This window comes from Gorilla gorilla, chromosome 15, assembly GCF_029281585.2.
Source record: "Gorilla gorilla gorilla isolate KB3781 chromosome 15, NHGRI_mGorGor1-v2.1_pri, whole genome shotgun sequence".
Lineage (NCBI taxonomy): Eukaryota > Metazoa > Chordata > Mammalia > Primates > Hominidae > Gorilla > Gorilla gorilla.
This window is the reverse complement of record NC_073239.2, coordinates 123,579,815-123,597,201: the sequence shown is the minus strand read 5'-3', so window position 1 is coordinate 123,597,201 and position 17,387 is coordinate 123,579,815. Positions and strand designations below refer to the sequence as shown.

Below are 17,387 nucleotides of genomic sequence, written 5' to 3'. Positions count from 1 at the left end.
AGAGACCACCTGGTATGTAAGGAGCTCACCTGGCTCACCTGGTTCCCCCTGTTGTCTCACATAAGGTCAGCCCACTTGTTCAGGTCCTAAGAAGAGAGCTCAGTTTTATCTTGATTTTACAACACTCCCAATTTCTGCTGACTCTCCTGTTACCCACATCCATGAAGATACATTATCTATTATACAATTAACCAAAGTAATGTCAAAGGCCCAATGTGCAATATTGCACATCCTAGGGTATGTTCATGCAATTGAATGGAGGAGAAAGTCTTTCAGAGACAGATGGATCTGAACTGGTAAATATGCATGTAAGGACTCTGGGCTTAAGTGTCATTGTCCAGCCATGTTTCACAGGTGTGACCTGTCAGGGAAGAACCAGAGTTCCTTGTGTTCTCAGAGGGGAGGGGTCCCAGAAGTCCTCTCTGGTTCCCAGGAAAGGTAATTGCATTAATCTTGGTGATGAAACTATCATCCAGTGACGATGTACTATAGAGTTTATGTTTGAAGTTGACACTGCCATCCGCAATCTACATCTTTTCACACAGATGTGTTTAGAGGTCAGGCCACATCTTCAGGATCTCACATTGAGAAGGACAGAGATATATTACACTACCGTCTCCTGAGATCTCAGGCAGAAACCCAAATTTCAAAAGGTCTCAGAAGGGCAGCTCCCAGGAGCTATTTAAAAATAACCCACTTCGTGGGACAGGGAGCGTCCTTCTAACCATGATGGATGTTCTGAACTACAATAAACATTGCATGGATCCAGGGTCTGAATTCACTGTGATTATTACACTCCGCTGCTGTTTCAATGTGTCTGAAGGGGTAAATGACAATTTAGATGACCTGGGTGTGTGGTTTGTTTTATATAAATCTTCAAGGATAGAACAGCATTGAACCTATTCCAAAATCTGTCCTTGATCCAAGATCACACTGATCTCCCAGATCAGCGTCTTCAGCACATTTCCCTACCTGGAAGAAGAGGACTATGGGCTTGGTAAGGGGAGGCCACAGGAAGAGAACTGAGTTCTCAGAGGGCACAGCCAGCATCCTACTCCCAGGGCGAGCCCAAAAGACTGGGGCCTCCCTCCTCCCTTTTCACCTGTCCATACAAAGGCACCACCCACATGCAAATCCTCACTTAGGCACCTACAGGAAATGACTACACATTTCCTTAAATTTGGGATCCAGCTCACATGGGAAATACTTTCTGAGACTCATGGACCTCCTGCACAAGAACATGAAACACCTGTGGTTCTTCCTCCTCCTGGTGGCAGCTCCCAGATGTGAGTGCCTCAGGGATCCAGACCTGAAGATATGAGATGCTGCCTCTGATCTCAGGGCTCACCGTGGTTCTCTCTGTTCACAGGGATCCTGTCCCAGGTGCAGCTGCAGGAGTCGGGCCCAGGACTGGTGAAGCCTTCGGAGACCCTGTCCCTCACCTGCGCTGTCTCTGGTGACTCCATCAGCAGTGGTAACTGGTGGATCTGGGTCCGCCAGCCCCCAGGGAAGGGGCTGGAGTGGATTGGGGAAATCAATCATAGTGGGAGCACCTACTACAACCCGTCCCTCAAGAGTCGAATCACCATGTCAGTAGACACGTCCAAGAACCAGTTCTCCCTGAAGCTGAGCTCTGTGACCGCCGCGGACACGGCCGTGTATTACTGTGCGAGATACACAGTGAGGGGAGGTGAGTGTGAGCCCAGACACAAACCTCCCTGCAGGGAGGCAGAGGGGGCGGGAGCAGGTGCTGCTCAGGACCAGCAGGGGGCGCGCGAGGCCACAGAGCCCGAGGCCGGGTCAGGAGCAGGTGCAGGGAGGGCGGGGCTTCCTCATCAGCTCAGTGATCTCCCTCCTCGCCAGCACTCAGATGTCCCCAGGGCTCCTCTTTCTTTTTTTTTTTTTTTTTCTTTTCTTTTTTTTATTATACTTTAAGTTTTAGGGTACATGTGCACATTGTGCAGGTTACTTACATATGTATACATGTGCCATGCTGATGCGCTGCACCCACTAACTCGTCATCTAGCATTAGGTATATTTCCCAATGCTATCCCTCCCCCCTCCCCCCACCCCACAACAGTCCCCAGAGTGTGATATTCCCCTTCCTGTGTCCATGTGATCTCATTGTTCAATTCCCACCTATGAGTGAGAATATGCGGTGTTTGGTTTTTTGTTCTTGCGATAGTTTACTGAGAATGATAGTTTCCAATTTCACCCATGTCCCTACAAAGGACATGAACTCTTTCTTTATTGTCCGTGGTTCTGCTTCCTCACATCCTTGTGGCAGACAAGAAAGGAGGAAGACAATTTTTCTGTTTACTGTTGAGGTTTCACCAATTACTAGGAACTTTCCTACAAGTTCCTGAGTGACTCATTTTACCATATATGTGTGTGTGTGTATATATACATATACACATACACACACACACCATATATATATACCATATATATTATATAGATACACACCATATGTATATTATATATATACACACCATATATATATATGGTTCTCACCATCTCTTGATTTGTGTCATCAATGGAATTGTGCCCTATTTTAAATTCATTTACCGAAACCTTAAATCCAATGGATCTGTACTGGAATTTTAATGATGTAATTAAGGTTAAATGTGGTCAAAGTGTGAGACCCTAATTCAATAAACCAGTTGTCTTTATAAGAAGAGGAAGAGACACCAGAGACTTTTCACTTTTTGCGTGCACACAGAGAAGAGGCCATGTGGAGACGTAGTGCACTAGAAGGTGGCCCTGTGCAAGCCAGGAAGAAGCCATACTAAGAACCAATTTTGCCAGCTCCTTGACCTTCCACATTCAGACTGCAGAATTGTAAGAAAATCAGTATTTGTTGTTTAAGCCACGCAATCCTGTTGTCTTCTTATGAAGACCCAGACAGACTGATACCACTTAACCCTGTTAGCTCTGTTTTGTGGAGGGAGGATCAGCCCCCTGAGGCTGGACACTGCATCTCTCAGATTTCCACATGAAGTAGGCAAAAATAGTAGTTCTCATATAAAAATGTGTCATGGCCCTGTTGGCCATTTTTGAGCAAGGTCTCTGAAACCAGCCCTTGTGTGTGTGTCACAAATGTTTTCTTTTATCTTTTATTTGGACATAACAAATAGACAAGGGGTACCAGCTGGATGGAGACTGGTCACTGCCCATCTTCTGCTGTCTCCTTAGTATGTCACAGAAAACCACACCAACATCACCAGCATCACTGTTTCTCTTCTACCACCTCAAACCGACTATAGAAATGATCCCTGCAGTATAGTCTATTTCTTCAACTTTCTAAATTTGCACTGAATCTCTTCCTAAAAGGGGAGCTACATGGGGTCTGAGTTTTGTTCCTTTCTTCCCAGTCTTCCCCAAGTGCCAAGGACAGAATAGACTTAAAATAAAATTTGGCCGTCGGTGCCCCCGACACCACATCACTTTCTAAAATCCACATCCTGCATCCATCCTTCTCTGGACACCCCTCATCGGGCAACCTAGGAATGGCCAGAAGCTGGTATCAGCTTATGGGCTGAGGCCACGAGTTATACACACGTGTGATTTCAGTCACACACACTCTACTGCAGGACCACACCTGTGTTCTGAGGAGCTCAGGCACCTGCTGATCTCAGTCATTCTCTAATAAATCACACACCTCTTATTAATAAGGGTCCGGATGGCCCCATCAGATGCAGAGCAGTGGAGTAAAGCTCATGGGTGGGTCCGTCAGGCAGAAGTCAGACAATGGGATGGGATGGCTGGTCACTTCCCTTTTCACTGATGTTCCCAGTGAATTTTAATGGAATAAAACAATATTAACTACAAAGAGACAGAAAAGAAGACTGGCTCGTCAAGGTATTTAAGGACCAGAAACTTTATTTGGGGGGAAAGTGAAATACACTTTTAAATGGAAAGCCCTAAAGCACATACAACAGCTGACAGAGTGGCCACTGTGCACATGAAGGCTGAGGAGACGGATGGTAGGGTCCGTTCCTCCAAGATGTCCCTGGGTGTGTGATGGTTGGACTCCTCATGCATATGAATATAAGAGCTGGAGAAAAAAGGGCCATATCCCATAGGTAAGGAAGACAAAAAAGCAGATGGGCATCCCTGGAGAGAGCTCATTAGATTTGGTGTGTTTAAGACAAAAATTTCTTCCAAAAATTGTAATGTTCTAAGCTAAATATGAATCTCTTCAATAAACTGAGAATTAACAGGAGAATGGAGCTATGAGTTGAGAGAAGAAACAAATCATGAGAGAGCAGAAAGCAAATCCACAAAAAACTGTCACATGACAGAAGTCAGAATGGAGCTGGGGCAGCTACTTCATTATTCTGAAGACTTGTTGACCATGTGGAGAAGGTGCTTGAACAAATGTGGACGTTCTCCAACCTTCTGAATCAGCCTCCTTCTTATGCATGAGTAAAAATCATAGTTCTGGGGGTGACCTTCCCAATTTTCCTGTCCGTACCTCTTCCCCCAGGGGTAGAGTGTCTTCCCAACCACAGTGGTTTCTCATCAGTGTCCTTAGCTTCTCCTCCATTGAACTTACCCTGTAGATTAAGAATTTCTTCTAGATGGAGTTCTTTGGGAATTTTCTGTTTTCTTTAGTTTCTGTTGACTCCACCACACCCCATAGGATGCAGGTTTTAGTGGATTTCCCCTGGAGACAGTGGAGGTGGATCCAGGCGTTCAACAGTCCTCGCTGTTCTTCGCTTCCTGTCAGCACCACAGGACAGCAGATAAGGGAGTTGACTGTAGATTTTTCAAATTCCTGGGAAAAGCCTGCAAGGACTAGTAGATTCACACTCCAATACCATTAGCACATGTATCCAAAGAGAAACCTCACTAAATATTTCCAGGTTAGCCTGTTCCTCTCTCAATGCCATCCAGTGGCACCTGCCCTGGGTTCACTAACATGTGGGCCCCAGTCCTCTCTGCAGGCATCTGTCTCCTCACATTTCAGTCTTCTTGTTAGCTCTGTGAAAGCAACTCAGATATGTTAAAAGGTTTTCTTCTTCATTTATTCAGTTTTTCAGGTTTGTTGTTAATGAGGTCAGAATAAGACCATAGTTTTCTCATTTTTCACATTCCCACACTGAGTAGCCACTTTCTATATAAAAGCCAGAAACTAAGGGAACAAATCAAATATCCATGTCCACTACAGGTGAACGTTAAACAATTTGACATATGATTATGGACTAAAGTACAATGCAGAATTAGAATCAAGTCATCCTCATTCTCATAAAAGCATGTCTACATTCTCAAATAACTCTGTTGAGTGAAAGTAGCTGAAGAATTAAGAGGGCCCTTCATAAACTTCTAATTGTATAAACTGCAAAAGGTACAACTATTCTAAAGTAACAAAGCAGATTTGAAAATGTGAGAAACGGGTGTTGAAAGTAATTGGGTGGTGAGATGAAATTACAGAGAAGTGACAGAAAGATTTAGGGGTTAACTTAATTGTACACAACCTGATTAAAGTTTGCACACATATGTTACCATTTTCCAAATTGTTCAGTGTAGATTTGAATTAATTATTAATTGTACTTAAAAAAGCAGTAACAAATAAACACATGAATATGTTTATTGAGGAGGAACAAAAAAATAGATGGGTATGAACACTGGAAACATCTCAGACTCTTGAAAGTACACAGGCTTGAACACTGGTTCTCTCTGTATACTTCCGGTGAACAGCTGAATACACTAAAAGAAAACAGAGATGTCCTGGCAGGGGTGGAATCCTGCGAACCTCACTAGGCGTGTCCCACACTGCCCTGGAGTTGTCTCAGGGGAGCAGTCTTCTCTAGTGGTCAGAGGCACAGGCCGAGATAATGGGGTTAACTCTGTCCAGCTGTGTGACTTTGAATGCATTGTATAAACACTCTGTTCTGTATGTAATTTATCTTCCTTAAAATGCAACATTGACACTTACATTAAATGTATTCTACAAATATGTCAAAAAGAAGATGATGACTGCTAAATGATTATCAAGGCACAATTATATAATATAGTGATATTTTCCTGAGTGATAAGATGACTACCAATCTCCCCCAGGGCACTTTGTCTGCTCTGAGCCCTGCCCCTCCTCAGGATTCCCAACCCAGAGCTTGCTATACAGTAGGAGACATGCAAATAGGTTTCTCCCTCTGCTGATGAAAACCAGCCCAGTCCTGACCCCACAGCTCTGGGAGAGAAGCACCAGCCTTGGGATTCCCAGGGGTTTCCATTTGGTGATCAGGACTAAAGACAGAGGACCCACCATGGAGTTTGGGCTGAGCTGGGTTTTCACTGTTGCCGTTTTAAAAGGTGAACTAGAGAGATTGAGCGTGAATGGATACACTTAAGAGAAACAGTGGATATGTCAGGCAGTTTTGGACCGGGATGTCTACATGTTTGCAGGTGTCCAGTGTGAGGTACAGCTGGTGGAGTCTGGAGAGGACCCAAGACAACCTGGGGGATCCCTGAGACTCTCCTGTGCAGACTCTGGATTAACCTTCAGTAGCTACTGAATGAGCTCGGTTTCCCAGGCTCCAGGGAAGTGGCTGGAGTGAGTCGTAGATATATAGTACGATAGAAGTCAGATATGTTATGCACAATCTGTGAAGAGCAGATTCACCATCTCCAAAGAAAGTGCCAAGAACTCACTCCGTTTGCAAATGAACAGTCTGAGAGCAGAGGGCACAGCTGTGTGTTACTGTATGTGAGGCACCAGGTAAGAAGACATCAGTGTGAACACAGACACAGAATTTCCTGAAATAAGGGAGGAGTCTGGGCTAAAAGGGGCACTCAGGACCCACAGAAAACAGGGGCAGCTGTAGGGCAGGTGCAGATGGTCATCATGGGCTGCTTTCCTTCAGGGTCTGAGGCTTCCTCTGCATCTAACAGTTTCCCTGGGAGCCTCTCTACATTTATGCTTCTGTGGCCACCCCTGAGGTCTCTGGACATTCTCATTTGTTGCAAAGGCAGATGTAAGTATTGGAGGCATAAAAATGCACAGGAGGCCAGGGAGGCTGTAGACATTGTTACCCCAGAAGGTCAATCTCACCACTAGTGCTGGAGGAGGGTGGGAGTTTGATGAACCTGCCCTAAGTATCCTGTGGTCTAAGCTAAGTCCAACGAGGCCATTTGTGCCTCCCTGAGCACAGTTGTCCATCAGGGATGTCCCATGTGTCCCAGCAGCAGCCATGCCTCAGTGTCTCCACTGTGCACAGCCACTGTCTGGGAGGAGCTCCCAGGATGGGTGTCTTTGGCACACACCAGGTGGCGGGTGTTAGAGTGCGGTGCAGCAGCTGGCTGCCTGGTCTATTGGGCTCCCTGATGTTGGAGGGATTAGAGGTGCATTCTCAGGCCCAGCACCCTCTTTGTGAATTTTTATATAAAAACCATGATTTTACTTCATTTTCTCAGATGACGTAGATAATTAGGAACAGAACCTGCAAAGAAATTGTAATTTTCAACTTTACCCCAAATTTATTGTTTCTTAATTCTGTGTAAGATCCAGACATATTATTGCCTTCCTCATGAGAAATTGTTCTATTTAAAATGAAATTAGTTTTTTCTCCTATTCTTTGTTTCTGTTCAAGTACAGAGATCTTGATTAAAGTAAGGTGGGTTCTTTCCACACACTAACCCTCACCTCCCCCAGAGAAAGAGCAGAGATTTTCCTCACTCTGAGTCTGTAGGAGGAGCTGTTCCTGCACGACTCAGAGCCTTCAGAGACCCCCGCCAGGTGCAGCTTCAGTGAATCAGGTATTTCTCCAGGTGTGTGACTTCCACCGCCAGTGATTGCTGCTCAGGTCTAATTGTGGGTTAAGCATTAGGACACCCTTCAGGTGATCACATCTCAGTCTTATTCTGAAAATCACCATGAACAGAGATAGTTCAATGCCTATTCTCCTGACATAAGTTTCTCTTTATTATTTGGTTCCAAGTATGGAGAAAAATGTGACAATAAATTTGTCAGAATATAACCTCAGAATCCACTGCATTACTCTAGGAGACTCACAAATTGAACACAAATGAGCTCTTTAGTCTCATAAAAATGTACGTATTTGGGAATTTCAATGTGTTCTCCAGAAACTGTGCATACCAACAACTGTGTTTCTCAGTGCCCACTTGGCCTGGTGAAGCCCTCACAGACCCTCTCCCTTACCTGTGCCATCTCTGGATTCCCCATCACAACCAGTGCTTCCTGCTGTAGCTGCATTCATAAACCCCCCAGGAAGGGACTGGAGTGAATCCAGTGCACAGGTCATGAGGGAGTGCACATTCCAACCCACTCCTCAAGAGTCCAGTCACCATCTCCAGATCCATGTCCAAAAAGCAGTTCTTCCTACAGCTGAGCTAAGTGAGCCACAAGCACACAGCCATGTATTTTTAACAAAAGACACAGTGAGGTAACCACAGTGGGAACTCACACCCAAACCTCCCTGTGGGAGTGTACACGACAGCCACAGTTACTCAGGACCCCAGGATTCCTCAGGACACCAAGGGGCACTCAAGACCATAGTAGATGCCCTCAGGTAGCCGAGGGTTCTCAGGAAACATGGAGGAAAACCAGGACCCCAAAAGGTGCTCAGTACAGCAGGGGACTCAGGACAATTGTGGGGACTCAGAGCAGGCTCAAAGCTCAGCTTCAGGGCAGGTGCAGCTGGGGTTGAAAGGGGCTGGATGAGGGGTTTTGTGACACCATCATATTTCACCACTAGACACACTCCACTTTGTCTATTCTAACGCATGTGAGTGTATGATTAGAAAATGATATTTATATAAATACATAACCATAGCTAGCTGTGTCAAGTTGTCCTCTTGTAGGTGTCCATAGCTAGGTGCATCAGCCTTGTCCATAAGGACTAATTCCCCAAAATTACTTGAGAATCTCATAAATTGTGGTCAATTATGTCAGATTCCTCTCTTTTTCTGCCTTCCTTTCTCCCTTCTTCTCTCTCTCTCACACAGAAACTTACATACACCCACCCCACAACACACCAAAATCTATAACTTTTATTACCTGATATATTCAATAAACCTGATTAATGTGCAGCTTTTCCAGCTTCGTTATTTATGCTGTTGTAACAATAAGAACAATGTGTTTCCTAGCTGTGTACTGCTCTAAGCTGAGTAGCATCTTTGTTTATAATACCTAGAATGAAAAAGAAGCCAAATGTCAATCATCAGCTTAATAGGTAAACAAATTGAGGAAAAGTCATTCATTGACATACTACCCACTACTACCATCAACTGATGTTGGGTACACTCAACAGCATGGTTAAATTCACAAGTACTTGTGATGAGTAAAATGAGCCAAAGTAACAAAAGTGCGTACATAAGATACAACTTTCATAAATCCTATAGAACAAAAAGTAATCCAAAGTTACATAAAAATCAGTAGTTCATTGTGAATATTGTAGGAGAAGGGAAGGACTAGGAAGGAGGAATTATAGTACAAGAGAAAATTTTGAGGGAATTGACTCGTTATCTATGTTGCTAGTGATAATGTCTATGACCCATTTGTAAAATTGAACACTTCATATGGAGATTATTATTTTTAATTTAACTCCATTAATGATAGTACTAATTATAGCAGGTATAATCTGGTATCAAAAGAATTAGACAGAGATAAATAAAATACATGAAAAGTCAGAAACTCTTGAATATACACATAAATGAGCCCTGGGCATCTCTGTGTTTTTAGAGAAATGCTAGAATATAGAAAAATAATGGCATAATTTTATGTCACTAAAAAAGTTTATCGAACTCCACCAGTCATGTGGTATTAGTTCATTTTCACACTGGTATAAAGAACTACCTGAGACTGGGTAGTTTACAAGGAAAAGAGGTTTAGTTGGCTCACCGTTCTTCATGGCTGGGGAGGCCACAGGAAACTTACAATCATGGTGGAAGGTGAAGGGGAAACAAGGCACATCTCCCAGGGAAGCAGGGGGCGGGGGGAAGTGACACATACTTTTAAACAATCAGTGGTTGTCAGAACTCACTCACTACCATGAGAACAACATGGGGAAACTGGACCCATGATCCAATCACCTCTCACCTGGTCCCTCCCCTGACCTGTGGGGATTACAATTTGAGATGATACTTTGATGGGGATACGAAATCAATCTATATCACATGTCCAGCTCTGTCCTGGAGTTGTTTCAGGGATCCAGGGTGTCCGGTTGATAGAACCAGTGACACCAAGCTCACACCCTCAGTTGTAGTTGACACCATGCAAAGCCAAGAGATCACAACTAAGATTTAGTTTGAATGTTGTGTCTGATGAAGTCACACACTCAGAGAAAGTGAATATGGAAAAGTTTATTATTTGCACTCTATAGGTGTCTGGTGAGTGCAGGGCAGGTCTCCCAGGAAAATCTAAAACAGCTTGAAAGAAGAGGAAAGGAGACCGGCTCAGCATTTTTATAATGGTTTGGTCCTGGGGGCAGAGTGAGGGTTCCCACTCACAAAAGGGGTTTGCAGGGTTTGAAACTCCCCCTGGCATCGAATGAAGAAGCTCCTGTGACTTCAAACTAGAGCCACCTTGTGTGGCAAAAAAGGAGATGATGGAGGAATATGCTTTAAATCATCAGCAGTCATGCACCCAAAAATAGTGTGACAACTTATTCTATGCAGCAGGAATAAAAATAATTAATAAGAAAGAAGATAAGGGTTCAGTGTGGGTGGACAACACGCAGGTCTACAGAAATGAGATGACTTTAGAAATATAAGCAAAGGGTAATGAGAAAAAGAAGGAGGGGAGGGGGAATTAAACAGGGTCCTGGTCTGATGTCTTGTTAGGGTTAGGGTTAGGGTTAGGGTTAGGGTAGGAGCTTCTCACAATCAAGGACTACCAGCTCATTCTGCAGGTCTTAGGTCAGCCATCTGCTTAAAAACATCAGAAACGCCAGAGAATCTACGAACATGCTCAGCTTAACGTTTCCTATTTGAGTAGCTTTACAGTTGTGTGGAATTCTTAACTGGTTCTTGTTTTTTCTTTTAGATACAGGCTCTCACCCTGTCACACAGTTTAAAGTGCAGTGGTGTGATCATAGCTCGCTGTAATTTTGAACTCCTGACTCACATATTCTTCCCATCTTAGCCTCTTGAATATCTAGAACTAGAGAGGCATGCCACTCATCCCCTCCTTATTTTTTATTTTATTTTTTCATATAAATAAGGTCTCTTTGTGTTGCCCAGGCTGGTTTTGATTGCCTGGTCTCATGGGATTTCCCTCACTTCGCTTCTGAAAGCGGTGTGATTATACAGATGATCCAGTGCATCTGGCCTGAATTGATTCTTTAATTGTAAAATATGAACCCAATAATTAACTGCCTGAGTGTTTTCTGCAGTGAGTTAGTTAAAAGGATCTGACAAGATTCCCTCCAATATGATTCAAGAGCAGTATTGTCCACTGATGTTCCTTCCAGTTTCCTTATTGAAGATCACAAGAGTCTGTGGAAAAGAGGTAGTAAAAAGGCAGCCTCAAACTCCTCGTGGTTGGAGTGGGTATCACACATGCAAGCAGTAGGACAAGGATGATCTCTGGGGGTAAAGTCTATAAACATACAGGCCTTTTAGCTGTCAAGTCATAGGTGTAGGGAAAAGAAAGAGAGATCAGACTGTCACTGTGTCTATGTAGAAAGGGAAGACATAAGAGACTCCATTTTGAAAAAGACCTGTACTTTAAACAATTGCTTTGCTGAGATGTTGTTAATTTGTAGCTTTGCCCCAGCCATTTTGACCCAGCCACTTTGACCCAACTTGGAGCTCACAAAAACTTGTGTTGTATAAAATCAAGGTTTAAGGGATCCAGGGCTGTGCAGGACGTGCCTTGTTAACAAAGTGTTCACAGGCAGTATGCTTGGTAAAAGACATCGCCATTCTCCAGTCTCGATAAACCAGGGGCACAATACACTGCGGAAAGCCACAGGGACCTCTGCCCTGGAAAGCCGGGTATTGTCCACAGTTTCTCCCCATGTGATAGTCTGAAATATGGCCTCGTGGGATGAGAAAGACCTGACCGTCCCCCAGCCCGACACCCGTAAAGGGTCTGTGCTGAGGTGGATTAGTAAAAGAGGAAAGCCTCTTGCAGTTGAGATAGAGGAACGCCACTGTCTCCTGCCTGCCCCTGGGAACTTAATGTCTCGGTATAAAACCCGATTGTACATTTGCTCAACTCTGAGATAGGAGAAAAACCACCTTATGGTGGGAGGCGAGACATGTTTGCAGTAATGCTGCCTTGTTATTCTTTACTCCACTGAGATGTTTGGGTGGAGAGAAACATAAATCTGGCCTACATGCACGTCCAGGCATAGTACATTCCCTTGAACTTGAACTTAATTATGACATAGATTCTTTTGCTCACATGTTTTTTGCTGACCTTCTCCTTATTATCACCCTGCTCTCCTACTACATTCCTTTTTGCTGAAATAATGAAAATAATAATCAATAAAAACTGAGGGAACTCAGAGGCCGGTGCCGGTGCAGGTCCCTGGTGTGCTGAGTGCCGGTCCCCTGGGTCCACTGTTGTTTCTCTATATTTTGTCTCTGTGTCTTATTTCTTTTCTCAGTCTCTCATCCCACCTGACTAGAAATACCCACAGGTGTGGAGGGACAGAGCACCCCTTCAATAGGGTAATAACTGATGCATCCTGAGGACTGGACCATGGTTCCATAGTGCTAGCGGGAGAACCCTTGGCCAAGCGAGTTTTACATTTTATTAAAGATTTGATCATTTTAATGTAAAGATGCCATTTTTTAAACATTCCCAGAAGATTGTGAGTGGGATTGATTCTGTCTCATATGAACAATGACAGTGCCCTCCACGGTTAGATTATGTTATAAACTAGAATGAGGTAGAGCATTTGGTGTATTAAATCACTATTTTTTAGCTTCTATGTTAGTTTTTTGTTTGTGTGTTAGTATTTGCTTTAAAATTCTATTAATCAGATCTCTAGTTGGTAGAAATTCATCTGAAAGTTTCTTCCATTGTTGTCCATTTTGATAGGATTTCCAGAAGATGTAAGAAGCCTCTCTGTTTGCAAAAATATTCCAAAGTTGTGCACCATCTAGAAACATAGTTACTTAATTCTAATTTTTAATTTATTAAAAAGTTGTGATAAGTGCAGTTTTCTGCCTTCTGAGTTGATTTCACAACACACAGAATAATATATACTAAATGGAAGTTTGTACTAGTAATAAAAATTACTGGTTAATAACCTCTACTTTTATTATTGAGGTATTTTCCATCAATATATAATCTTAAATCAATGATCGCAATGGGAATCTTACCTAAGTAATACACAAAATATTTTCCTGATCTTAACATAAAATAGATGTGAACACATTCTTCATATTCAGTCATGTCTCCTGTCTATTACATTATGAACCACATGCTAACTTTGATTTACTTGAGACTTGTTCTAATTTCAAAGTAGTTATTTTTTATCTTCACGCAGCTAGATAGTTATGTGTGGCTATTTTACCAGAGAGTGATAAGATACAATACTAACTATTTTCACTGCAGGCATGTCTAGGCAAGCCCTCTGGGCACAATGACCTTGGTGGGTTGGACATTCTATGGGGACTCTCCTCTGTCTTCCTAGGAGAGTTATCTGCCTCCTCCCTCTATCATTTTCCTCTTTTAATAAGTGCATCTAACTGCCGTTAGAATACAGACAAAGGCCAACCTTAACTGCTTCCAGCTGATGCGGGATGTTGTTTGGGGAAGATCTCCCTTGGAGGCCTGTCTAAGGGACCCAGTAAAAGGGAGCCATTATCCCAGGCTTCACTTGGATGACCATTTGGAGTTGATGCCTGAAGGTGAGAAGAGACAAACCGGGTTATTAGAAGACATGTATCAAAACCAAACAAGGTGGTAAGGACAGTTTGAAAACAAATCCGAGGCTGCTGACATGCCCAGATAACTGGCGGCTGTAGTTATGCCTGCTAAGATTTGGGTGCATGGGGCTTGGCTTTTGTTAGCTCCCTTGGACTTCTTTTCTGAAACAAAGAAACCTCCGGGTTAGGGGGACCCTATTTATTCCAGTCACCTGGCATGACTTGCCGGATAATTGCTCAGAATTAAAATATTTGTCCAGATTTTTATATAACCCATGCCTTTGTTTCTTCTGAGCTGCAGCCAGAGATCATTGGTTGGTTCACAGCGATAAGCAGAGTTACTCTAAAATGGAGGCAAATACTTAAAACTGATTTCTTCTCTCAGTTAATGGATTCTATAGAGAAAAGTAGCTACTCGGCATGGGAATGTAAAAAAATGAGTAAACTATGATCTTATTCTGAACTCATTAACAACAAACCTGAAAAACCAATTGAAGAGACTGTAATTTAAAGACCAGTGTATGATATGTTTTGAAACATAATTTTTCTCTCTCCAGTTCTGATTTTTGTCAGAAACTAATCATTATAGGACTGAGTTGTTTGCAAAATGAACTTTAGTCTTGTGGTTGGTTGGATCATTTGCATAAAGTGAAACCATAATAATTAATAATAATTCTGTAGGAAAAGCCTGCAAGCACCAGGAGCTTCACAGTCTAACACTATGAGCACGTGCATCTTCCAGCAACTCACTGAATATTTTCAAGTCAGCCGGTTCTTAGCTTAAATAACATCCAGTTGGTATCTGTCCCAGGTACACTAATATATGGTTCTCTCTGCAGGCCCCTCTCTCCACAGATTTAACGTTTTTTTTTCTCTGTAATATCAACTCAGATATGTTGAATGTTTTTTCCTTATTAGTGGTTTTTCAGGTTTGTTGTTAATGAGGTCAGAATAAGATCATTGTTTACTCATTTTTTTTACATTCCCGTGCTGAGTAGCTACTTTTCTCTATAGAATCCACTAGCTGAGAGAAAAAATAACATTTTCTTATGGGTGAACAATTAAATAGTTTGACACATATTTATGTACTGGTATATAATGCAGCTTGAAATCAAGGTGTGCCTCAATCATAAAAAACATGGCTAAATTCTCAAAGAATTGTGCTCAGTGAAAGAAGCTAAGGAATTAAGAGTAAATTTTATATAATTCATTGTAGAAATATTAGAAGAAGCCACTACCATAAATTAAAATGAAGAAGATTTAAATTTTTCTGAGAAAATGTGGTTGGGAATGATGGGGATGTGATTTAAGTTTCAGAGGAATAAGAAAAAAGATTTAGGGATTAATTTAATTATTCAAAACTTGATTGAAGTGCTGAGTGAATGGCTGCAAACATAGCTCTACATTTTTCAAATCCTTCCCTATAAATTTGAATTAATTATTTGTTTATTATACTTGAATAAAGCAATAACGAAGAAATAAATGAATATTTTTGCTAAAATGGAGCAATAAAAAGACTGATATTGACAGAAGAAATATGACTGACTTCTGAAAATACACACACATGAGCCGTGGTTCTCTCTACATATTTAGATAAATTACAGAAAGTTGTCATAACAGATGGGGAATCCTGCAGACTTCACTAGGCATAGTCCACACTGCCCTGGAGTTGTCTCAGGGGAGCTGCCTCCTCCGGTGGTTAGAGCGCAGGCCCAGGTAATAGGACTAATTTTTTTAGATGTGTTATCTTAGACACTCTGCACAACTGCTGTGTTCTCTATGTAAATTATTTCCTGTAAAATATAACATTGAAACCTGCCTTAAATATATTGTGTAAATATGTAAAAATAAAATCAGATTGTGAGAGCTAAATGCTAATCAAGGCGCAATCACGTAATATACAATTATATTTTCCTGAATGATGGAATTAATACCAATCTCCGCCAGGACACGTCGTCTGCACTGAGCCCAGCCTCTCCTCAGATGTCCCACCCCAGAGCTTGCTATATAGTGGGGGACATGCAAATAGGGCCCTCCCTCTGCTGATGAAAACCAGCCCATCCCTGACCCTGCAGCTCTGGGAGAGGAGCCCAGCACTGGAAGTCGGAGGTGTTTCCATTCGGTGATCAGCACTGAACACAGAGGACTCGCCATGGAGTTTTGGCTGAGCTGGGTTTTCCTTGTTGCTATTTTAAAAGGTGATTCATGGAGAAATAGAGATATTGAGTGTGAGTGAACACGAGTGAGAGAAACATTGGATATGTGTGGCAGTTTCTAACCAATGTCTCTGTGTTTGCAGGTGTCCAGTGTGAGGTGCAGCTGGTGGAGTCTGGGGGAGGCGTGGTCCAGCCTGGGAGGTCCCTGAGACTCTCCTGTGCAGCCTCTGGATTCACCTTCAGTAGCTACTGGATGCACTGGGTCCGCCAGCCTCCAGGGAAGGGTCTGGAGTGGGTCTCAGTTATTTATAGTGGTGGTAGCACATACTACGCAGACTCCGTGAAGGGCAGATTCACCATCTCCAGAGACAATTCCAAGAACACGCTGTATCTGCAAATGAACAGCCTGAGAGCTGAGGACACGGCCGTGTATTTCTGTGCGAGAGACACAGTGAGGGGAGGTCATTGTGCGCCCAGACACAAACCTCCCTGCAGGAACGCTGGGGGGGGAAATCAGCTGCAGGGGGCGCTCAGGAGCCACTGATCAGAGTCAGCCCCAGAGGCAGGTGCAGCTGGAGGCTGTTTCCTGTCAGGATGTGGGACTTTGTCTTCTTCTGACGGTTCCCCAGGGAACCTCTCTAAGTTTAGAAAACTGTGCCTATGAACGTCTTCTCTAAGTATTTGAAAGAGATTATTTTAATATGAAGAGCAATTCTCACTCGCACAAAATGTGGATTGATGCTTACTGGGATGAAAAGTCCTCAAACATGGTCACCACGATCAGAGTCTGAGTAAGCTCAGGGCTTCCTGGTGAGTCTTCTCCTATCAGACCAAGGACAGGGACCACAGTGAGGTTCCCCGACTAGAACAGTCTTTATGGATACTGATTGTGGGCGGCAAGCCACCCAGGTGCCGACGCAAGAGACCGAGGACACGAGCTGTTCCAGTATAATAAAATATAAAACAAGAATAGTTATACCAGATATAGATCTTAGATATGATTATATATGAATATCATTAATCATTAGTTGGTAGCAATTACTCTTTATTCCAATATTATAATAATCCTCGCTCTACAATCATAACCTAGGAAAAGCCAGGCCATACAGAGATAGGAGCTGAGGGGACATAGTGAGGTGTGACCAGAAGACAAGAGTTCGAGTCTTCTCTTATGCCCAGACAGGGCCACCAGAGGGCTCCTTGGTCTAGCGGTGACGCCAGCGTCTGGGAAGACGCCGGTTGCCGAGCGGACCATGGTCTAGTGGTAGACTCAATGTCAAGGAAAAACACCTGCTACTTAGCAGACCGGGAAAGGGAGTCTCCCTTTCCCCAGGGGAGTTTAGAGACGACTCTGCTCCACCACCTCATGTGCAGGGCCTGACGTCA

The 17,387-nt window shown here is 43.2% G+C and overlaps 2 gene segments (V, D, J or C); both read left to right on the top strand.

The window, feature by feature from the left end:
- The first annotated feature begins 1,219 nt into the window (after window positions 1-1,219).
- On the top strand, window positions 1,220-4,804 carry LOC101129864 (immunoglobulin heavy variable 4-4-like). The segment is given in 4 exon segments: window positions 1,220-1,286; window positions 1,370-1,673; window positions 3,140-3,194; window positions 4,646-4,804. Coding segments are annotated over 4 exon segments (585 nt in total).
- Window positions 4,805-15,930: 11,126 nt separating this feature from the next.
- Window positions 15,931-17,099, top strand: LOC115930558 (Ig heavy chain V region 5A-like). The segment is given in 2 exon segments: window positions 15,931-16,043; window positions 16,145-17,099. Coding segments are annotated over 2 exon segments (447 nt in total).
- Window positions 17,100-17,387: the final 288 nt, after the last annotated feature.